Source organism: Cervus elaphus, chromosome 19 (genome assembly GCF_910594005.1).
Source record: "Cervus elaphus chromosome 19, mCerEla1.1, whole genome shotgun sequence".
Lineage (NCBI taxonomy): Eukaryota > Metazoa > Chordata > Mammalia > Artiodactyla > Cervidae > Cervus > Cervus elaphus.
In genome coordinates, this window is record NC_057833.1 from 69,716,006 (window position 1) to 69,739,603 (window position 23,598).

Below are 23,598 nucleotides of genomic sequence, written 5' to 3' on the forward strand. Positions count from 1 at the left end.
AGTTGGTGATGGACAGGGAGGCCTGGCGTGCTGCAGTCCATGGGGTCGCAAAGAGTTGGACATGACTGAGCAACTGAACTGAACTGGACTGGACTAGATTTGTCTCCCTCTCAGGGCTAGAGTTTGAGCAGAACAAAATCGCTCAGCTCCCTTCCAGAACCAGACGCTTTCTCAAAGGGAGACTGTCATTGAGGCTCCCCAAGGACGGAAACAGAATAAAACTACCACGCCACAACTCATTCATCCACTCCCCAGACATTTATTAAGCCTTGAGGGGCGCAGCAGACATTCACCAGTTTTGGACGACTTTGTCACAGACTAGCTGACCATGGGGCTCGGTGGCATCTGGCGGCAGGAGGGCCAGGTAGACGGGAGTCTCAGCCCCCTCCTCCACCGTCCTGGAGGCATGAGCGCCCCCCAAGTCCGTCTTCACCCACCCGGGGCAGCATGCGTTCAGCAGAATCCTGTCGGCTTTCCTCTTCTCTTCCAGGCGCCGTGCCAGAATTCTCGATAAGACCGTGACCCCCAGTTTGGACACCCCATAAGCTGAGTTGGGCCAGCCCTCCCTCTCATGCACCTCGTTTTTTGTATCCTCCACAAACTTCTTCATGAGGTCCACCAGGTCTTCCTCCGTGAGCGTCTCACACCGGAACTTCTCCTGTAGATCTTCGCTGCAGTTTTCAAGGGCTTGGGAGCCCTGTGAACTACTGACATTCACCACTCTGCCTGAAATGGTAACGAAAATACAGAAGTATGTCACAAGTACACCATCATCAGCTGACGGCTGACGGCTGACTGCTGACAAACATGAGATTCAGTCATGGGGAAGGCTTAATTTCTGATTTAAGAAATGATTCTAGTAGTTATTACAAAAGGCTCCAAAAGGCATTTGAAAAAGATGCAAGAAGGCACCTGTGGATTTTAATTTTTTGTGCTGTGTCCTCCCAAAAAGAATGTAATGAGAACATAATTCCATTAAAAACATGTGCTAAAGAGCAGTGATTTTCCATTAGGTGAATAAGAGGCAGGTCTGCAGTAGGACCACCAGATAGTTCTGTAAAACACAGCCCCCTACACACACACACACACACACACACACATTCCAGGTGTTTGTGAACTTGCTTTCCTGTAGACAGCGCCCTCACCTTTAGATTATTTCCTAGGGCCAATGGGCCACCTCTGCATACCTGAGTGCCAAAGTCAGAGTCAAGCTATCCCTTGCCAATGACCCTTGTCTGTCCTTAATGATGGATACTCTCACATGCGGAAGGGGTTGCATCTCCAACCCGGACTTGATTTTCATCACTTATTTTTTAGCCCATAGTTAACAAATAATTAAATATAATTAGTTTAATGACTTAATCTTCATTTTAGCAACGATTCACAGCTACTAAAGAGACAGTTCTGTCCATAAAATAAACTAGGCCAAAAACTAGAAAGCAATCTGAAGCATTGGTGGAAATCCCCAAACCAATAAATGTGTGACTTTACACATTTTGTCCAATATCAAGAAACACCAGATTTGGGGAGTTCTTTTCTCCCATGTTATCCTGAATCCACGTTCACTGCATCCAACAGAATAACTGGATTTTATTTCACTTTGTAAGTGGTATTCACCAGAGGTACACATTTGTGGGGTGGGATGTGAACTTGCTGGGGTATCCTTGCGGGCCCAGCCCCATATGGAGATGCCCTCACTCTGTCCTTGTACCTGAGCATCCCATGTAGTCCCAAGCACCTAAGACTCTTCAGTATTTTCTTTTCTTTTCCTTCCTTCATTCCTTTTCTCCCTCTCAGAATACCTATTTCTTTCCTAACTTTTAACTTCCAAAAACTTTGCAGCCTACACAGAAGTTGCAACAACAGTTTAGTAAACATCCATATAACCTGCAGCTGAGCTCACCAACTGTTAACATTTTGCCACATTCACTTTTGCTCTTTCTCTTAATTGTAGACAGGTAGCATAAGGCTTCACCTTAAACACTTTAGTATACATAAGGGTGCTCCCTTCCATAACCACAAAGGTGATCACACTCAAGATATTTATCAGGGTACAACACTATTATCTAATGTATAGTCCATATTCTAGTCTCCCGGATTATCTCAATAATCTTCCTTTACAAGTTATTTTTTTTTCATCCAGGGTCCAATGTGGAATCATGGATTGCGTTTAATTGTCCTTTTTAGTCTGTTTTAGTCTAGAGCAGTTGACAGTGAGCTTGAAGCCTCTAAGCCATTGGTTTATAGTATTTCCCCCAGTTTGGATTGGCAAGATTCTTTTTTATTTTAATGATTATATTTGTCTCAATATTTTGATCAGGAATTCTGCTTTGCTGAAGTTACGTTCTTCCTTAGTTGTTAAGCAGCTTTGCTCTCAAATGCTTGGCTGCTACAAGGAATTAAATTCAAACAGGAAAGCAGGGAAGAAAAAAAAATTACAGGAGCTACTCTATGCCTTTGGTGGAAATAACCTTCTAAGAGGAAGGCGTCTTCTTTGATCTCAAGGCACACCTCTGGGGGAGGGGCCGGGGGTGACAGTGGCAGCGGCTAGGTTGGTCCAATCAGCCCTGAGAAGGACTGAGACACACCCCCATCACCACCGCCCTTTGAGGGTCAGGCGGCCCCACCTATCTGCAAACAACCGCTAGAGCATCCCGGAAAGAGTGGGCAAATAGCTCCCCCTAGTGGCTCAACATATTAAAAAGCAGAGACACTGCCAAAAAAGGTCCATCTAGTCAGCTATGGTTTTTCCAGGAGTCATGTATGGATGTGAGAGTTGGACTATAAAGAAAGCTGAGCGCGGAAGAATTGATGCTTTTGAACTGTGGTGTTGGAGAAGACTCTTGAGAATCCCATGGACTGCAAGGAGATCCAACCAGTCCATCCTAAGGGAGATCAGTCCCGAGTGTTCATTGGAAGGACTGATGTTGAAGCTGAAACTCCAATAATTTGGCCACCTGATGCAAAGAGCTGACTCATTTGAAAAGACCCTGATGCTGGGAAAGATTGAAGGTGGGAGGAGAAGGGAACGACAGAGGACGAGATGGTTGTATGCCATCACCGACTCAATGGATATGAGTTTGAGTCAACTCTGGGAGTTGGTGATGGACAGGGAGGCCTGGTGTGCTGCAGTCCACAGGGTCACAAAGAGTCGGACATGACTGAGTTGGAACTGAACTGAAGTGGCTCAACAGTTGCTTAACCTATTCACTCAATCTTGAACCAACAAACGAGCTGTATAAATTTCTTTAAAGTGACATTATAAAAGCTAAAAAAAAGAGTGGCTTTTAAATCAATTTTGAATGGGGAGAAAGTGATTCCCTATAATCCAAGGGGCTGTGATGTTCAGCGTTTTGTACTCTAGGTAAACATGAGGTTTGTTGAAAAGTCACAGTTATTCTCAATGTGTTGCAAACCGAAGATTCCTGCTTTGGTAAATACTGTTACAGAAAACTGGTTAAAGACAGTGATTCACCAGCTTTGGGTTGATCCCTGGGCCCCACCCTTCCTAAAGCTTTCTTTTATCTTTCAAAATGGCTTGTTCACAGTCGTTTGACATACTGTGATCCTTCCCTCATAGAACTAATTATCCTGATTTGATTGAAGTTAGGAAACGGGGATACTGTTTCCAGTTCTATTACTACCTGACTGTGTTCACTTTTCTGGGTCTCAATTTCCTTTTCTATAAACTGAAGGTATAGGAATATAAATTTTCCTTAATAACTTGCAGCTTTCAAATTCTATGATTCCAAAGTCCATAGGGAGAAGACTTCCTGATACTTGGTAAAAGACACAGCTACAGTGAAGTGCTACACAGCTATAAAAAATGATTAAGAAAACTTTCTGTCCTGATCTGGAATGAGTCTCAGATACAGTAAGTGAAGAAAGCCAGGTGGCAAACATAATGTCTTTTTTTTTTTTTATAAAGGGGGAGCAAAAATTTATATACATTTATTTTTGCTTAGAAAATAAATAAATGCTTGCATTTATTTAATTTTATTTTTGACCATGCCCCACGGCTGTGGGATCTTAGTTCCCCACCAGAGATTGAAACCTGGCCCTTGGCAGTGAGAGCGGTCCTAGCTACTGGGCCACCAGGGAATTCCCTAGATGTGCCTTTAAAAACTTCATCCCCAGGCTTTCCTTGCTGGCTCAGTAGCATAGAATCTGCCTGCCAGTGCAGGAGACACTGCTTCGATCCCTGGTCCAGGCAGATCTCACATGCCTTGGAACAACTAAGCTCATTGCCACAACTACTGAGCCTGTGCCCCAGAGCCCAGGAACAACAACGACTGAAGCTCTCGCCCTAGAGTCTGTGTTCTACAACAAGAGACGCCACTGCAAGGAGAAGGCTGCCCAGCACAATGAAGAATAGCCTCTGCTTACTGTGACTACAGAAAAGCCCGAGCAACAGCCAGCACAGCCAAAAATCAATCTACTCAGTCAATAAAATTATAAAAACTCCATCCCCCTGGCCCTGGACACTCACCAACTCCATGCCTTTGGCCCCAAAGCTTCCTTGAACCGGTACCTCTAACTCTTACCTGTGAGCTTTCTATGATCCCATCCCACTAAAGAAATCAGGAAAGAGAATTACCTGTGGAAACTGGGGATGGGCAGGCAGGTGGATCTCTCACCATGCATCTTTTTAGATTTAAATATCTTTGCACCGGAGATCATCTTTATTCAAAACATTCAATTAAGAAAAGCACATTTCCAAGAAAAAAACTACAGAGCTCTTCTTTTCCTAAGAATCATGATTGATTTCTTGGAAAGAAAGTCCTCAGAGAAGCCAGCCTTCTGTCCCCATCTCGCAGCACAGTTGTGATTTACAGTTAGTATTCTTTGTCTGTGAGTCTCCCCAACTGGACTCTGTGCTCCATGAACAGGACTGTCTGTGCCCACAACGCTCACCACTGTAACCCAGGCACCAGAGTAATGCCTGGGTTATGGTAGGTGCTCAATACATGCTTGTGGAAACAGTAATAAATGTTATTTAGTGAATATGTGAAGGTGTTGGTAAGATACTTCCTAATAAAGAAAAGTTTCCTCTGGATATTCTGAATCAGCTTGGCAAAGGTTGGTGTGAGAAGAAAAGAATACAGACAAATTCATAATCATGCAAGAACAGACCCTTTCCCCAGGCCCCAGGTGAGCTGGGTGAGGACTGGTCACCTTGGGGAGTTGAGAAGGACTCGCTGAAGTTGTTCAAAGGCAAGATGCCTTATGGGACTTGCAACACCTCCTTCTAAGGTTGAGTTAATGACTCAGGATCCAAGATTGTTGTGTATCATGCGTATCTTTTATTGTTGTTGTTTTGCAGGAGGTGGGAGTTGAGCCTTTAATAAATGGTGATGGGACAACTGGGTAGCCATTTGCAAAATGGTTCATTTAGATCCCCCCTCCTTCCTTCAGTTCAGTTCAGTTCAGTCACTCAGTCGTGCCCGACTCTTTTCGACCCCATGGACTGCAGGACACCAGGCTTCCCTGTCCATCACCAACTCCCAGAGCCTACTCAAATTCAAGTCCATCACATCAGTGATGCCATCCACCCATCTCATCCTCTGTCGTCCCCTTCTCCTCAATGAATCGAGTATCTAAACATGCACATATCTATACACAGCTAAGGGAATTCATGCCTACCAACACACAAGTTAGGGAGAAAAAGTGAAATGATTCTTTCATAAATTTGGTGCGGGATGAGATGGTTGGATGGCATCACCGATTCAATGAACATGAACTTGGGCAAAACTCCGGGAAATGGCGAGGGACATGGAAGCCTAGCCGTCTGCAGCCCATGGAGTCTCGAAGAGTCAGACACAACTTGGCGACCGAACAGCAAAGTACCTGTCTTTCAACAAAGCTGGAATGTTCCAACGAGAAGCCAGATGCCATGAGAAAATAACGCAGTTTTCTATTTTTTCCCCTGTGGAGAAATAGCCCCACCTGGGAGACTCTCGCGGCGGGGGTGGGGGGGAACAGGTCCCTGTGGCTCACTCCTTGCTGAGGGAGGCCAACCTGACAGTCGGCAAAGCTGGACTCACCGTGAGGTTTTACTATCGGCAGTAATTCGTTGCAGACATTTCTCGTGGCAAAGAAGTTTGTCTTCAGTGTCACCTCAGCTTGAATGTCAAAGGGTGTGGGATCATCAGCTTTTCAAAAAGAGAAGGAAACAAAGTCACACATTTCCCCCTGAAATTCTCAAGACAAAGTGGATCTTCTCTCTGATTAAAAGCAGAGCAAGGTAACTTTCAAACAATTTCAAGGGCTCCTCTGATGGCTCCGTGGTAAAGAATCTGCCTGCCAATGCAGGGGACATGTGTTCGATCCCTGATCCGGGAAGATCCCACGTGCTGCAGAGCAGCTGAGCCCGCGGGCCACAACCATTGAGCCTGTGCTCTAGAGCCCTGGAGCCGCAACTACGGAGCCCCCGCGCCACAACTACTGAAGCCCGAGCGCCCTAGAGCTCAGGTTGTGCGACAAGAGAAGCCACTGCAATGAGAAGCCTGCGCACCGCAACGAGAGAGTCGTCCCGCCTGCCGCAACCAGAGAAAAGCTCGGACAGCAAGGGAGACCCAGCACAGCCAAAACATTTTAAATAAATTAAAGCCAGGAGGCTGGTGGTTCTCAGACGTCCAGCCTCTATCTGCAGCATCCGCAGGGCCTGTTAGAACACAGCTTTCTGGGACCTGCCCCGAGAGTTTGGGATTAAGGAGTTCCGGGGTGGGGCTTCATAATTTGCATTTCTAATTCAGGTCCCAGGGGACGCTCCAGCTACTGGTTTGCGAGCCACACTTGGAGCAGCAATGGTCAAACCCATCTTGAAAGGGCCTAAGAGGAGGCACCTGGGGATTCTGCTAAAATGCAGATTACAGTTCAGCAGGTGTGGGGCTGAGGCTGGCAATTCTGCGATTCTCGCAGTGCCCAGGGTCGCAGGCACTGCCGGTAGACGGTCCACACGCCGAGGGGCGAGGGTTGCCAGATGGGGTCGGTGTGCCCCCCGTGTGTGCTCCACCCATCCCTCAGCTGTGGGCTCCAAGCGGGTGTCCGCCAACTCCCCGCCTGAGCGCGCAGAAAGCCCGGCAGACTGAGTTGCTCGAACGGGTGCCCCGGGCTGCCCAATGCCCAAGGCCAAGGGAGATGACGACTTAGGCTTCACAATGCTTCGTTTTCCTCCGCTCGGCCTCTTAGATTTCTGTTTCCCACTAGGTTGTAAGTGAGGCCGGCCTTTTATTATTTCTACCCGCAGCAAAAGACAGATCAATAACTTTCTTATTCCAGTCATGGAGCAAGTAATCTCCATCTCCCTGCCCCTCTCCAAAGGAAGATGCTACTTAAAACCACCCTTAAAAAACAAAAAACAAAAACAGAACAAACCCTCTCTGTTTGATAACAAGCGGAGCTTCCCTAGGGGTGGGAACCACATTCGCTTCCTTTTTGCCAGAGCCTATCAAAGCCCTGCGTTAAAGAGACCCAAGTCCACTAGCGTGCATATGCGCGCTAATCCGTGTCTTTGAGACTCACTTCCTGTCCCGAGCAGATGCCTCCTGGTGTCTATGAATGCGCCCTTTGAGGGAAAGTGAAAGCCCAAAGAGAGCTTGGAGACCCTTCGCAGAGCAAATGTTTCTGGCATTAGAAAGCTGATGAGCTTAGCAGGGCGTGGTCCCCTCCCCAGAGACCGACTCTCTTACAAAACTCAGCAGCTGACGGTTCTGGGAGGGTCCCGGGTGGCGCACTGTGGCGCACATGCCTGCACAGGCCGGCGGGCAGGCGGGGCACGCTGTGCCCGGCACCGCGGCTGCTCTCGAGCGAAACGAACCGCTCCCGCGACTCCGTGGGAAGCGAGAACCGGCCGTGGGAGGCGAGAGCTGAGCGCATCCCGAGGGGCGGGCGCTGCCTTTCCGATCACTCCAGTGGACGGGTGGGGGCGGGGGGCGCGTGCAATTCGTCGCCGGGCGCCCTCGGAGAGCCGGAGACTTCCCACCCACCCCTTCACCTACTCTTGAAGGCGATGCCCGCGTTGTTGACCAGCACGTTGAGCCCCCCGTACTCCTTGCGCAGGAAGTCGCGTAGGGCGCGGATGCTCGGCAGGTCGTCGATGTCCAGCTGGTGGAAACGGGGGCTCAGGCCCTCCGCCTGCAGCTGCTGCACGGCCGCCCGACCCCGCGCCTCGTCCCGCGCCGTGAGCACCACGTCGCCCGGGAACTCCCGGCACAGGTCGCGCGCGATGGCGAAGCCGATGCCCTTGTTGGCCCCGGTGACCAGCGCCACGCGGGTGTAGGACGACATGGCCGGTGTGCAGGGCGAGCGGGGCCCTTGGGTGGAGACCGATCCGGGCCGTGGGCCACCGGCGGCGCGCGCTGCGGAGGCCGGTCCACAGTCTGAGAAGCCAGCAAGAACTGGGTTCTAGGCTCCAGCGCTGTGACTTGTAGAGAAAGAGGCTCCGGTTCTGGATCCCTCCCCTCCTTAGGAGGGGCGGTCTGTTCCTGAATGTTTTGTAACGCCCCTTTCCCGGGTCCGCCCCCTCCCCGCGAAGCGCTCTCTGCTGATGCCGCCTCTGAGCCACGACTGAGCCGAGCGGTGGTCTGTGGGGGTGGAGAGGGGCTTCCCCTAAAGCAGAAACCAGACGGTGGTGAGTCGAAAGGGTCTGAAGATATACTGCAGTTTGAATGAAGAACTTGTGCAGGAGAAACCCCAAAGAAGAACAAGTGCTGACAATTTTCTTAGAGGGCAGGCGCCGGTCATCCACTGCAAAATGAGGATACTTGCTTTTTTCTTGAATACAGTTTAATGATTTCGACACGGTACCTGCTTCTTAGGACCTCGATCCCGTTCCTTGCTTCAGAGAAACTCAAAAGAGGGAATGAGAGAAAAAAAGGTCCCAAGAACAGATTTCCAGGTGTGGGCCGGGTACCCAGCTCTGTGGGATCCCAGTGCGTCCCCACGTGGGCGAGAGTGTTTATGAAACTCCCATTGTGTGCCAAGCGTCTTGCCGGAATGTTTTTATTCATTTTGCATAACTCCTATGGGTGCTAAGTGTCTCCCCTGGAGAAGGAAATGGCAACCCATTCCAATATTCTTGCTGGGAAATCCGTGGACAAAGGAGCCCGGGACTGTAGTCCCGTGGAATCTCAAAGAGTCGGACAAGGCTTAGCAACTAAACAACAAGTAGGATATACATTTGTGTGTGTGTGTGTGTGTGTGTGTATAAATAAAATTTCTCCCAGTGAAATCTCTGTGCCCACAAATTTTAACTGAAAATGAATCTCCAAAGGTGTGTCACAGTGTGGACAAGCAATTAGAACTCTTCAACCCACTGTTTTTAGTGTGATCGGAGTGCATTTGATTGGTGACTTTCAGATTTATGGAAAGCAGTGATTTCATGACTGAGCTTTTCCCAAGCACAGCTTGGCTGAGCTACCCAAGCCTGTCACCTTGACAGCACTTTCTTCATTAAATCAACAAGTGAGGTCAGGAAGGTGGGCACCTGCTGTGGCTCAGCAATTATTTTCTTTTTTTCCCCGAAAGATTATTTGCATCTCTCTTTTCAAAATGTAGGGCTACTCAGGTTTTCTACTTCTTGAGAGCTTAATTCATGTTTTCCAAAACATTTGTATATTTTATCTAGGTTATTGATTCTGTCATGAAGTCATTCTTAATAATATGCCTTTATTAATCCTTGTAATATCCATAGCAATGCCACTTCTCTCACTCCTGATATTGCGATTTCTGTCTTGCATATTTTTTTTTCCTGGTCTGTCTGGTTAGAACTATTAATTTACTTAAGGAAGAAGCTTTTGATTTCATTGATATCTTTCTCTATTTTTTCTGGTTGTATTTCTTTTCTAATGTTTATTTCTTCTCTTCTCACTTGGGGTTTTATTGGCTCATCTTCCTCATTGGTTTGTGTTGCGCTTCTTTTTGTTTGTTTTGGTTTTTGTGTTTTGACTATGGAAGCTGAGATCATGGATTTGAACTCTTTCTTCTTTTCTAATGTAGACACTAAGGGTTATTAATTTCCCTCTTAATACTATGTTAGTGCCATCCCATAAAGACTGATATGTTGTGCTTTCACTTTCCACCAGTTTTAAAACAATTCTACAATTTCCTGGTGGTTCAGTGGTTAGGACTCTGTGCTTTTACTACCAAGGGCCCAGGTTCAATCCCTCATTGGGGAACTAAGATTCTGTAAGCTGTGCAGTGCAGCCAAAAATATAAAAATAAAAAAGATAACTTCTAATTTACTTTATGATATATTCTTTGACCAAGGGTGTTTAGAAGTATATTTTTTAAGCTTCCAACTATTTGGGGATTTTCCAGATACCTTGCCATTATTGATTTCTTAATTCTGTTGTAGATGGAGAACATGTTTTGTATGACTTGAATTCTTTTAAAGGAGTTTTTTAAAGCTAGGAGAGAGAGAGAGGAAAGCATTTTTATGCAATAGGAATTATCTCAAAAAGAGGTAAAAATAGGTGACTGAGACAAAGTGAATAATTCAAGAACAAAATGTGTGGGAAGGTAAGTGCGGATGGGTCCTAGGACTCAGATAGGGGCTTGACCTTGGACTCAGGATACCTCCTGTGACCGGGAAGGCTGTGTGTGCGGGTCTAGTTGTAGGATGTTGGGTGGCTCTCCTGGGGGAGAGCCTATTTTCCCTTTGAAGGATGAACGATTTGAGGTCGTTAACAAGAAGAATTCTTTGGGGAGACTTGAGGAAAGTGTAGCCATCTTGCAGAACAGGAAAGTACATTTATTAGGGAATTAGGCAGCATTGACGAGCAGAGTTGGGGGCCCATTTGAGATCTGCGGTCATAAATGTCAAGACAGCCCAACCAGCCTCTTTCAGTTTCATCCCGGCATCATCCACCCACTAGTGCAGCTGCAAAGTTGGAGAGCTGGTGTTTTTCAGGCTCACATAACACAGGGAGAGATGTTTGCAAGGCAAGGATCGTAGTGTAGGGCTATGGCCTCTGAGGACAGAGGAGAGGACACCAGAAGGTTGGAGATTCATAGTAACTGAAAAAGAGTAGGGTTGATGGGACAGAGGTCTCTGAGGACAGGACACTGCTGGAAGCAAGCTTGTAGACTGGAGCCAAGTTGGGTCCTGGGGTTCAGTGTGGGATGCTTTGAGATCAGGATCTCAGGGGTTGTACAGATGAACCAGGTGAAGCGGGCAGAGGGACTCATGTTGGTGTTTAGAGGTCAAGGAACTGGGAAGCCAGGATACTGGATGGAACTGTCGCATGTCTACTGACCTCCTCAGAGAGGAGGACAAGCATGGAGGGAAGACAATACTGAATAATGTGCTGGCCTCAAGGTCTGTGCCTCCAGCTGTTTCTGTCCTAAAACTTTTTTTTTTTTTTTTTTTTAAAGAAACAAGGGTTTCCGCATCTTCATTTTGCACTAGGCCTCAAATTATGTAGCAGGTCAATGAAAAGGGGTCTGGGGTGGTTTGGGGAGAGCCTGTTGCTCATAGTAGGGGGCTTCCCAGGTGGCGCAGTGGTAAGGAAGCTGCCTGCCAATGCAGGAGACATAAGATGAGTGGGTTTGATCCCTGGGTTGAGAAGATCCCCTGGAATAGGAAATGGCATGCCACTCCTGTATTCAGCCTGGAAAATTCCATGGAGAAAGGAGCCTGGTGCGCTACAGTCCATGGAGTCACAAAGAGTCAGACACTACTGAGCATGCGTGCACACACACACACACGTTACTTGTAGCAGTCATTTCCAATTTTTCATGTTAGAATTCCCTGGGGATCTTATTTAAAAAAAAACAAAACAAAAAAAACTCTGATGTCTGGCTCTTTCCCCAGACACTGTGATTTAATTGTGCTTGGGTGTAACCCAAGCACTGGGAGTTTCAAAAGCTGACTCCAATGTGTAGCAAACTTTAGGAATCACTGGGTTACATAATAAGGAGTTTTAATTGGTTAAAAGTGACACAATCTTCAAAAAAGAGCTGAAGATTTTGAGAGAAAAGAGGAGATAGGGTTTGGAAATGGCACAGGTGATTGTCCCCTCCCCCTTTCTAGACATCAGGTCCTAATCACAAAACCTGTGGATGTCCTTTTGTATGGAAAAAGGGGCTTTGCAAATGTAATTAAATTGAGGATCTTGAGATGGGATGATATCCCTGAATTTTCTTGGTGGGTCCAATGTAATCCCAAATCTCCTTATGAGAGGTAAGCAGGAAGGTCAGAGGCACAAGGAGATGTGAGATAAAAGCCAAGAGAGGCATGGAGGAAGACTGGGACTGATTTGATGATGCTTGCATTGCTGGCTTTGAAGATGGTGAAGACCCAGGGACACAAGTAACCTCCAGAACTTGTAAAAAGCAAGGGGATGGGTTCCCCTCTAGAGCCTTCAGACAGAACACAGCTCTGTTGACAAGTTGATTTTTAGGGCTGCCAACCTCCATAATTGTTAAATTGATTAATTTATGTTGCTTTAAAACATTAAACATGTAGTAATTTGTTACAGCAGCAAGCAGGAAATATACACTTAAGATGGACGATTCTTCCCTTATCTTCTAGATGGAGTGAAAACACCCTTCACTTATACCTAATATAGTATCACACAAAGGATTTGAATTGTGAACAAATCTTAAAGCCTGGTTTTGAAAAAAACTTGGATACCTTCCTAAGGGTGGAGGAGAAATGAATTAAAGGGAAAAAGCTGCAGGACACCATCTGACTCATGACCTGGTTGGCGGATCTGAGCGAAAGTGATGTGTAGGCTATTGTGCCGGATCCAAATTCCCATCTAAACCACCCTGCACACCTGGTCAGAAGTTATAAGTTCTGGGTTTTTTATGTATAACTGTGATTCCATTTGAACTGATTTTGCTCTTGCTTGGTGGGTTCTTCTGTATTTCCTAAATCGTTAGGGTTCAAACCAAAGTGACATGATATGCCAGCAACATGATATGTTCAGGGTTCTTGTCCTTCACAAGGTGTGTGGTCACCTGGGCACTGGCTGTCTGCAGCATTCATTCATCCGCATCCTCCAGTGAATATGTGAGCACCTGTTAGGTCCCAGACATGTGAATTGGAGTCAACAGGCAGGGGAAACCTGCATGGAGCTGTCCCCGGTTCAGCTCCTTACGGCTCCTTGGGGTAGGCTCTCAATGTCTCTGTGTTTCAGTTTGCTCGTTTGTAAAATGGGAATAATTATCGTGCTTTCCTCTTATAACTGTGGTGAGGATGACACGAGTTAATACTACAAAAGTGCTTAGAGCAATTGTGGCAAGTGGGGACACTGAATGTCTGCTGTTATTATTATATTCTCTACCAGGGGAAACAGATGGTCATCTTACACCATTATTGAGGTCCTCCTGGATGACAAAATTGGAGCCAGACACAGTCATGTCTCAACCAACGTTTCTTTACTGGAGGCAGATGATCTCATAGGCAGAGATGGAGACAGGAAACCCAGTCTCTCATCCTTCCTTAGAGGAAGCCCTGCTGCTGCTGCTGCTAAGTCGCTTCAGTCGTGTCCAACTGTGCGACCCTATAGACAGCAGCCCACCAGGTTCTGCCGTCCCTGGGCTTCTCCAGGCAAGAACACTGGCGTGGGTTGCCATTTCCTTCTCCAATGCATGAAAGTGAAAAGTGAAAGTTAAGTCGCTCAGTCGTGTCCAACTCCTAGCGACCCCATAGGCGGCAGCCCACCAGGCTCCCCCAGGCAAGAACGCTGGAGTGGGTTGTCATTTCCTTCTCCAATGCATGAAATTGAAAAGTGAAAGTTAAGTCGCTCGGTCGTGTCCAAATGGGGTCGCAGCCCACCAGGCTCCTCCGTCCGTGCGATTCTCCAGGCAAGAGTACTGGGGTGGGTTGGCATTTCCTTCTCCAAGGGATCTTCCCAACCCGGGGATCAAACCCAGGTCTCCTGCACTGCAGGCAGATTCTTTACCGACTGAGCTACAAGGGAAGTTCTAGGCAGCCCTTGGACGCCATTAAGTCCCCAAACCTGTTACCAGGCGAGGAGACCCGGAGACCCTTAATAGTCCCTTCCCATTGGCTGCCACAGTGGGCCCCTCCCCCCAAGTGAGCAACCGTCAGTGGGAGACACTTAGTGGGCCTGCTCAGCCATTGGTTGGCTGCCACAGTGGCCCTCCTCCAAGCGAGCAACCGTCAATGGGTGACCGTTAGTGGGCCTGCTCAGCCATTGGTTGGCTGCCACAGTGGGCCCCTCCCCCAAGCGAGCAACCGTCAAGGAGCCACCCTTAGCGTGCCTTCAGCCAACAGTCTGTGATTTTCCCAGCTGTGGTCCTCAGGTGGAGAGTGAGGTAAGAGGGGAATCCCGGTCTTCTCTCCAGGACCCACCAGCTTACCCACTGGCCTTTGGTTATTGGGTGAGCTCGGGGGCCCAGGGAACAAGCTGGGGGCTGTTTCCTGCAGGGCTCCAGAGCCCTTGCCAAGGCCACTCTCTGGCTGGGCCCAGACCTTGAGTCCTCCATAAACTTCTTCCCCATTGCTCCCTTGTGATGTAATGGCAGCAGCAGGCCTGATAGGATGCAATTTGCAGGGCTTGGCCTGAGGAGCCTGAGGGCCAGATGGGTCCTGGGCTCTTGGCTCCCTCAGAGATGATGGCTGGGCAGGGTTGGGGACCTGGCCCTGAGGGAGCTGCCCACAGAGCTCTGCCTCCTTTTAGCCAGGACCGGGACTTCAGAGGGTGATGGTTATGTGGTGGGACCTGCCCCTTTCTTGTCAGGACAGAGGCAGGTCTGGGCCTTCTCTCCGGGGCCCTCCAGGCCCCCTGACCTCAGGGCCAGTGGGGACAGCCTGAGGGCTGTGTCCTACAGAGCTCACTGGCAGGGCCCAGACCTTGCAGCAGCAGAGAACCTCTCCCCCATCTCCACATCTGTGACCTCATGGCGGGGGGCCGTCTCCGTGGGTCACAGTCGTGGAGACCTCACAACTGGAGTAAACGCCATGGCCAAGAATGTGACCGCTTCCAACAGTTTCAGTCTCTCCATTCAGTTTCAAAACCCGGCACAGCTTAGCTCAGTGTCTACCCCAGGAGGCCAGAGGTCAGGGTTAAGTTGCAAGGACTTTGCACATCATTTCTTCAAGTCCATTACTTCAGGTCCACCTCTGTGGTTGTGAGCAGGAAACCAACCTGACTGGTATTTGCTGCAGCGTGTGTTTGTTCCTATTGATCTTGTACAATTGATTCTCTCTAGTTTCAGTGAACAGCTGAGGGTGCCTGTCCCCTCCATGATGACGGCTGTGCAGGGTCTGGGGACCCATTCTGAGGGCACTGCCATCTGAGATCTGCCTCCTAGCTGGGCCTGGGCACTGGTAGGAAGACCCAGACTGGGTGCTGGGCCAGGGACCCCCTCCTCTTAGCCAGGCCTGTACCTGGGAGGGCAAAGGTTGAGCCTTGAGGCCTTGCCCCTTGTCAGGACAGAAAATGACATTTGTTTTGGTGGAGGTTTACAGGTACATTGTGACCTGACCCTTACCTGACCTCAAGGACAAAGATCCAAGAAGTTTGCAATCAGGTCCCTCCCTCAACTTTCCTATAAAAGGCCTTTGCTGAAACCTTTCAGGGAGTCCAGAGATTTTAGGATGTGAGGCACCCATCTCCTTGCATGGCCCTGCAGTAATCCTTTCTTGGCTCCAGACTCTGACTTTCTGGTGCTGTTTTGTGTCACTGTGTGTCGGGCACACACGTGGGCTGGATAACACAGGCAACGCTCCTGGACTTCGCTGGAACCTCACCCTCCTCTCCCCTGTGCTGGGTGCCTTGAGTGCTGAGCTATCCCAGGTCCCTGCAGGGCTTGACCAGCAGAGAGAAGACAGGGCAAGCAGGTGTGGGATGCCTATTCTTCTTCATGGTGGTGAGGAACACAGAACATAAAATACACCATCTTCACCATTTAAATGTCCAGTGCAGCAGTGTTAACTCTATGCCAATTACTGTGGAACAGATTACTGAGGAACAGATTCTAGAACTTTTGCATGGTGCGTAACTGGAAGAAATCTATACCCCTTAACCAACAACTCCCTATTTCCCTTCTCTTCACTCTCTGGTAACTGCATTCTACTTGGTTTTTATGAATTTGACCACTTTATGTACTTCACAAAGTGGAATCTAAGTATTTTTTTGTGTGACTGGCTTATTTCATTTAACCTAATGCCCTCAAGTATCACCCAGGTTTTAGTGTATGATAGGATTTCCTTTTTTAAGGCTGAGTAATATTCCACAGTATGTAAAGACCACACTCTCTTTATCTGTTTAACTGTCAGTGGATACTTAGGTTGATTCCAGCTCTTGGTTTTTGTGAATAACTCTACAATGAACATGGATGTGTTCATTATACTTCTTTCTTGAAGTAGAATACTTGCTAGGATCTAGAAATCATCTGGTCCAAACCAGTTTTTTGCACATGAGGAAATTAAGGCCTCTGAATGTTCACACTGCTTGTCTCTGCCTAAACTGGAAGCAAGTCTTCAAATTACCAGTTTAATTATTTCTCCACTACATTACTGTCTTGACTGATACCAAGGTCAGAGCCACCAGCAGGTCCATTCCTGTCATATTCTTATTAAACCATTTAGGAGGGTCATGATTTTTTCCCAGCTGTATTGAGATATAATGGAGATATAGTGTAAGTTTAAGGTTTCCTGCAAGATTTGATATATATATATATATATATATTGAAAATGATCACCACACTAAATATGGTTAACAGCTTATCACTTTATATAATTACAAAATTTTCCTGTTGATGAGAACTTTTAAGATGTACTCTCCTAGCAACTTTCAGATGTATAGCACAATGTTGACTATAGTCATCAATGCTATGCATTCCATGACTTAGTTATCTTCTAACTGGAACTTTGTACCTTTTTGACCCTCTTCACCTTTCCCCCCAACCATCTGGCAACCTCCAGTCTCTATTCTCTGGGTCTGTATTTTTAGATCCCACATGTGAGATCCTATAGTATTTTTCTTTCTCGTTGTGAATTATTTCACTTAGCCTAACTCCCTCAAGTTCATCCATGTTGTCACAAATCACACGCTTTCCTTCTTTTTTTGTGGCTGAATGGTCTTCCACAATATATGCCCCACATCTTTATCCATTCATCTATTAGTGGACACTTAAGTTGTTTCCATGCCTTTGCTATTATAAATAATGCTGCTATGAACACGGGAGTGCACATATCTATTTGAGATTGTGTTTTCATTTCCTTTGGATGAATACCAAGAAGTAGAATTGCTGAATCATATGGTAGAGCTATTTTTAATTTAAAGGAAACTTTATACTTTTTTCCATAGATGTACCAATAGGGTATGAGTTCCCTCTTCTCCACAGCCTTTCTAGCTTTTGTTATCTCTTGTCTTTTTGATGATAGTCATCCTAACAGATGAGAGGCAATATTTCATGATTTTGAGTTGCAATTTCCTGGTAATTCGTGTTGTTGAGCACCTCCCATGAACCTGTTGGTTATTTGTATGTCTTTGAAAAAAAAAAAAAAGTCTATTCAGGTCCTTGACCATTTAAAAATTGAATTGTTTTTTGCTATTGAGTTGTGTGAATTCTTTATATATTTTTGGTTATTAATCCCTTATAAGCTACTATGATTTCCGAATCTTTTTTTCTAGTTAGTAGGTTATCCTTTTATTTTGTTGATGGTTTATTTTGCTGTGCAAAAGCTTTTCAGTTTGAAATAAGTTCACTTTTTTTTTTCTTTTTTTGGTTGTTGTTGCTTTGTGCTTTAGGTTTCCAATCCAACAAAATCATTGTTAAGACCCATTTTAAGGAGTTTTTTTTCCTGTGTTTTGTCCTAGCAGTTTTATGGTTAGTAGTCTAACATTTAAGTCTTTAATTCGAGTTAATTTTTGTGAGTGGTAGAAGATAGGAGTGTAGTTTCAGTTCTTTAAACATGTGATATCAATTTTCCCAGCACCATATATTGAAGAGACTGTTTTCTCTGGTGAGGATTCCTGTCAAATATTAGTCAAATGCATGTGCACGGTGAGAGGGCTGTTCTTGAGTCACCACCATGGTGCCTGTCCCTTTGGTGCCCTGGCACAGTGAACCAGAGAGAAGGGTGATGTTTATTGTAAACATCATTAATTTGGAGCAAGACCATCTCCCTGCAGAGGTGTGTGAGCCAGTGCTGTGTGGTGTCAGAAAGGCTGAGCTCTAGGCCTTTCAGCAAGGGGAATCAGTTGCGCCAATGCCTGACTGGAGAAACGTTTAGGGGAGGCTGGGGATCTTTAGTACCATCAGGCTGGTGAAGCACCAGAGCTGAGAAATGTGGGTCTCAGGCCCTTAGTCCTGTTCTTGGGGTGCATGTCGCTGCTGGTTCTAGATCAGTATTGCCAAGGCTGGGGAAAACCAGCCAATTTTGTGCATTTCTAGTGAGTATGTAATTTAATATTACTTTCTTGGAGAGAAATTAGACCCTGTCTATGGAAATTTAAAATACACATCTCTTCCCGGAAGGGAAATTGTTGGTGAAATTTGTCCTACAGATAACCTCCTGGGGACGTGTAATGACTGCCAAACAAGGATGTTCTTAAAAAGCAGCTCCCAGTCAAGTTCTTGGAAAGGTCACAAGCTATCCAGAAAGTTGATTAAAGTTGTAAATTATTTAAAGGATACATTTTAACTTGCTTACCATAATTGGAAAGGTACAAGTTATACTTGAACACCATATGTGTTTCTCTATCAACCTGGCGAAGTATATTGGTCCATATTTGGCAACCACTCCAGTACTCTTGCTTGAAAAATCAGTCAGATACGACTGAGCGACTTCACTTTTTTTTGGTGGTAGACAGTGCCCTCTGGTGGTCTGGTGGTTACACTTCATGGCAATTGTATCTGTTCCCTGTTGTCTCATAATGAAGCACCACCAACTCCTTGGCTTTAAACAACGGGAACTAATTTTATCATGTTTATGGAGGCCAGAAGACCTGTCTCAAGGTGTTGTCAGGTCCCTAGTCCCTCTCAAAGCTCTAGTAAAGAACCCTTCCTGGTCTCTTCCAGCTTCTGGTAGTTGGCAGCACTCCTTAAAATTCCTTGGCTTGTGGCCTGGATCTCTTTTATCCCTGTCCCCATCCTCATATGGCCTTCTTTCCCATGTATCTCTGTGTGTCCTCTCCCCTTCTTCTGAGGACTCCACTCTTTGGATTTAGGACACGCCCTAACCCAGCCTGACATCACTGAAACGAATTACATCTGCAAAGACACTAGTTCCAGAGTCACATTCTGAAGTGGAGGGTGGACATGAGTTTTGTGCGGCCACTATCCAACCTACTACAGTATCTTTAACCTTTCTGTGGATTCATTTCAATTAGTCTAATCAATGACTTAGTTCTGATCAACCTTATCACAAATAAGGATTCTTGCCTTCAATTTAAACATTTAGTTTTCTTTTGCTGTAATTTGCTTTTATAGTCACACTTTTTTCTATCATAGAAAGTATATGTAATATCTTTTCTGTTATTTGTTATCTGATGTTAAATGTCTCAAACTAAAGCTTTATTGGTTTGTTAAAACTTTTTTTCCTTCCCTCCCTTCTTGGCTTTTAAAAAAATGATAGCTACCTTTTTGTCCGACATCTTAGCGAGGTGGCAGTGGTCGCAGTTGCTCTCCGGCCTTAGCTATGCCGCCCAAGGACGACAAGAAGAAGAAAGATGCCGGAAAGTCGGCCAAGAAAGACAAAGATCCAGTTAACAAATCTGGGGGCAAGGCCAAAAAGAAGAAGTGGTCCAAAGGCAAAGTTCGGGACAAGCTCAATAACCTAGTCTTGTTTGACAAAGCAACATATGACAAACTCTGTAAAGAAGTTCCCAACTATAAGCCTATAACTCCAGCTGTCGTCTCTGAGAGACTGAAGATTCGTGGTTCCCTGGCCAGAGCAGCCCTTCAGGAACTCCTTAGTAAAGGACTTATTAAACTGGTTTCAAAGCACAGAGCTCGAGTGATTTACACCAGAAACACCAAGGGTGGAGATGCCCCAGCTGCTGGTGAAGATGCATGAACAGGTCCCACCAGCTGTACATTTTAAAAAATAAAACTTTATTAAATCAAAAAAAAATGATAGCTAATCTTTAATGGAGTTCCTGCTCTCCGCATTTAACAATGCAACTGATTTTATTATAACAGGAGGTTTGCTCTACTGTAGAGCTAAGCTTGGGGACCCCTTTTGAAAGATGACTTGAAATTATCTTGGGAGCCACACTGATGTGTTCTCACAGCTGTCTCACTGCTTCCTGCTCCTCTCTGTTTTAGCTGATGATGGGTATTCCCAGTTATCAGAGGTCTACAGAAGATTCTTTAGCAATTGCTTTCCAGAGACTTTATATTCCTTGAGAAAGAATCTTTGTGCTGCTGTCAAAAGATATATTTATCTTCTGCTATTTAGCATCTCATCCTTTGAACCTTCCCTTTAAAAAAACCCCAGCTTTATTAAGTGGTAATTCACATACTGAACAATGCACCCATATAAAGCATACAATTCAATGGTTTTAATATGTTCACAGAATTGTGCAACCATCACCACAGTTTTGTAATAGCTTCATGACCCCCCCAGTGCCCCATACCCATTAGGAGTTACATCCTCCCCGCCCCCCAGCCCTAGGCAACCACTGACCTATTTTCTGTTTGTAGTTGTGTTTATGTAGAACATTTCATATGAATGGAATCATAAGATATGTGCTCTTTTGTGAGTAACTTCTTCCACTTAACATTATGTTTCAAGGTTTATTTGTCTTGTAGTATCTTATCGGGTTTTAGCAAGTGTGATTTTTGATGGAATTTTATAATGAATTTTTTGTTCATAGAAATTTTTATTCCTAAAGGTATTAATTGAACATAATAAAATTGATGCAATAGGCATTGTAGACTATGACTTTAGAAGTTGGTTTTTAAAAATTATAAGCAGTTATAAAAATTGTCAAACTTTCAGAATTTCACCAAGTAAAACATTTCAACATTCTATTTTTTCATATGTTTAATTTAAAAATTTTCTTTTACAGTACTAAGAAATGGTTGATGTAAACTATGTTTTGAAATATCCAATTTGTGAAGCTGTGAAAGTCTTCAATACCTCAAGTAATTTATTTTTGTTGTTGTTGTTGTTATTTAGTCACTAAGTCATGTCCAGCTCTTTTGCAACCCCATGGACTGTAGCCCACCAGTGTCCTCTGTTCATAAGATTTCCCAGGCAAGAATGCTGGAGTGGATTGCCATTTTATTCTCCAGGGGATCTTCCCGACTCGGGGATCGAACCCAGGTCTCCTGCTTGGCAGGTGGATTCTTTAATACTGAGGCACCTGTGAAGCTTATCTAAACAGATGTTTTCAGATATAGATCCCTGTAGCCAATTTTGTTTTTAAAAGTAAAGCTGTGTCTTAGTAACTTTTTGCTCTGTAACAAATTACTCAAACCTAGTGATTAAATCAAGAAACATTTGTTTTCTCATAGTTTTCATAGTTGAGGAATTTGGTTATGGCTTAGCTGGGTAGTTCTGGCTCAAGGCTCATGAGGTTGCAGTCAAGATGCCAGCTGGGTTACAGTCTTCTAAAGGCCCAACCTCAGCTGGAGGATCCCTTCCAAGGTTATTGGCTCACATGGCTCTTAGTTGGAGGCTTCACTTCTTATCCAAGTGGACCTTTCTGTAGGCTCCTTGGGCATCCTCAAGATGTAGCTGCTGGCTTCCTCCAGAGTGGGTGATCCAGGGACAGTGAGAAAGACAGAAGCCAAACTATCTTTTGTTGTTGTTGTTCGGCTGCTCAGTTGTGTCCAACTCTTTGCAACCCCTTGGACTGCAGCTCACCAGACTTCCTTGTCCTTCACCATCTCCCAGAGCTTGCTCACACTTTTGTCCATTTGACTGGTTGTGCCATCCACCCATCTCATCCTCTGCTGCCCCCACCTCCTGCCTTCAATCTTTCCCAGTTTCAGGGTCTTTTCCAGTGAGTCAATTCTTCACATTAGGTGGCCATAGTTTTGGAGCTTCAGCTTCAGCATTAGTCCTTCCAATGAATATTCAAGTTTAATTTCCTCTAGGATTGACTGGTTTGATCTCCTTGCTGTCCAAGGGACTCTCAAGAGTCTTCTCCAGCACCACTATTCAAAAGCATCAGTTCTTTGGTGCCCAACCTTCTTTATGGTCTGAATTTCACATCCGTACATGACTACTGAAAAAACCGTAGCTTTGACTATACAAACCTTTGTCGGCAAAGTTATGTCTCTGCTTTTTAATACATTGCCTAGATTTGTCATAGCTTTTCTTCCAAGGAACAATCATCTTTTAATTTTGTGGCTGCAGTCACTGTCCGTAGGGATTTTGGAGCCCAAGAAAATAAAGTCTGTCATTGTTTCCATTTTTTCCCCCCATCTATTTGCTATGAAGTGAGGTCTTTTATGACTTAGTTTCATAAATTACATACTCTTACTTTGCCATGGATATTGGTCACACAGGCCAGTTCTGGTCCAGTGTGGGAGGAGACTACAAAGAGTATGAATAGGGTTCAGGGATCATGGAACAGGCTTGGCTCACTACTACCAGGGGGAAAGTTGTCTGACTCCCCAGACTGACAGTTAGTTAGTCCCAAAATAATTTGAGTCAATCATTAGTTAAAAATTAGGTGAACTCTGCTCCCCCCACACCTTTTAAAACATTTGAACACTAAACCTGAAGAATTTCTTTTCCTCCTGTGTGGCATGTGGAACTTCCTCAACAAGGGATTGAACTCATGCCCTCCACATGGGAAGCTTGGAGTCTTCACTGCTGGACCACCAGGGAAGTACTGAAAATACATTTTATATCTGTTGATGACAGATGTGAGTCATAGTGGAGTAATCACAGTTAACACAACCAAAATGGGGTTGGGGAGCCATTGAGCATCTGGGCTCAAATATATCACCATAACACTGAGAAAAGAAACTTTCTGAACTGCAGCAAATAAAGGCTACATCTGCTAGCTACAGTTTTGTCTCAAGGTTTCCCCTTGCATTTTTGTAACCATTTCAGACCCAAACCAATCCTTGATTAACAAACACCTTTATTTTTTTTCCCCAGCTCCAATCATAATTCTTAACAAATGACTTATGTAACTGCAGCCTTACTATTTTTGCCTTTATAAGCACACAATTCAAGTACTTCTTGAGTCTGTGTCTCCTGGCTGCAGTCCTAACCAATCCCAAATTAATGCCTCTTCCTTTCAATCAGGTCTTTGTTTCTGAGATTTTGGTTTACTTTGCATGTATACATATATTTTAAAAGTTTGTGCATTTAAGGCAAAAACTCAACTTTTGAAAAAGAGTTTAGCAATTGTATACTAGCAATCACTAGTCAGTCTTATAACTTGAATCCTGAAGAATTATACAGTTATAGGGTAATATCTACACATGCTTCAAGAATGCTTACATCATTATTTTGAAATAAAACTATACTGACTAGTATGGAAGAAACTGTATAGAAGTTCTATATAGTCAGCAAAAACAAGACCAGGAGCTGACTGTGGCTCAGATCATGAACTCCTTATTGCCAAATTCAGACTTAAATTGAAGAAAGTAGGGAAAACCACTAAGACCGTTCAGGTATGACCTAAATCAAATCCCTTAATGATT

General features: G+C 45.3%; 2 protein-coding genes across 2 annotated transcripts; one reads left to right on the top strand and one right to left on the bottom strand.

Moving 5' to 3' along the window:
- Positions 1 to 239: 239 nt before the first annotated feature.
- CBR3 (carbonyl reductase 3) lies at positions 240 to 8,463 on the bottom strand. Its single transcript, XM_043875217.1, has 3 exons — positions 8,001 to 8,463; positions 6,045 to 6,152; positions 240 to 726 (listed from the first exon to the last, which is right to left on the bottom strand). Exons 1-3 carry the CDS (start codon positions 8,287 to 8,289, stop codon positions 290 to 292), a joined length of 834 nt encoding a protein of 277 aa, XP_043731152.1. The 5' UTR covers positions 8,290 to 8,463; the 3' UTR covers positions 240 to 289.
- Positions 8,464 to 19,567: 11,104 nt separating this feature from the next.
- LOC122675680 (40S ribosomal protein S25-like) lies at positions 19,568 to 20,059 on the top strand. Its single transcript, XM_043874675.1, has one exon. The coding sequence runs from the start codon at positions 19,625 to 19,627 to the stop codon at positions 20,000 to 20,002; it is 378 nt and encodes a 125-aa protein (XP_043730610.1). The 5' UTR covers positions 19,568 to 19,624; the 3' UTR covers positions 20,003 to 20,059.
- The last annotated feature ends 3,539 nt before the right edge of the window (positions 20,060 to 23,598 follow it).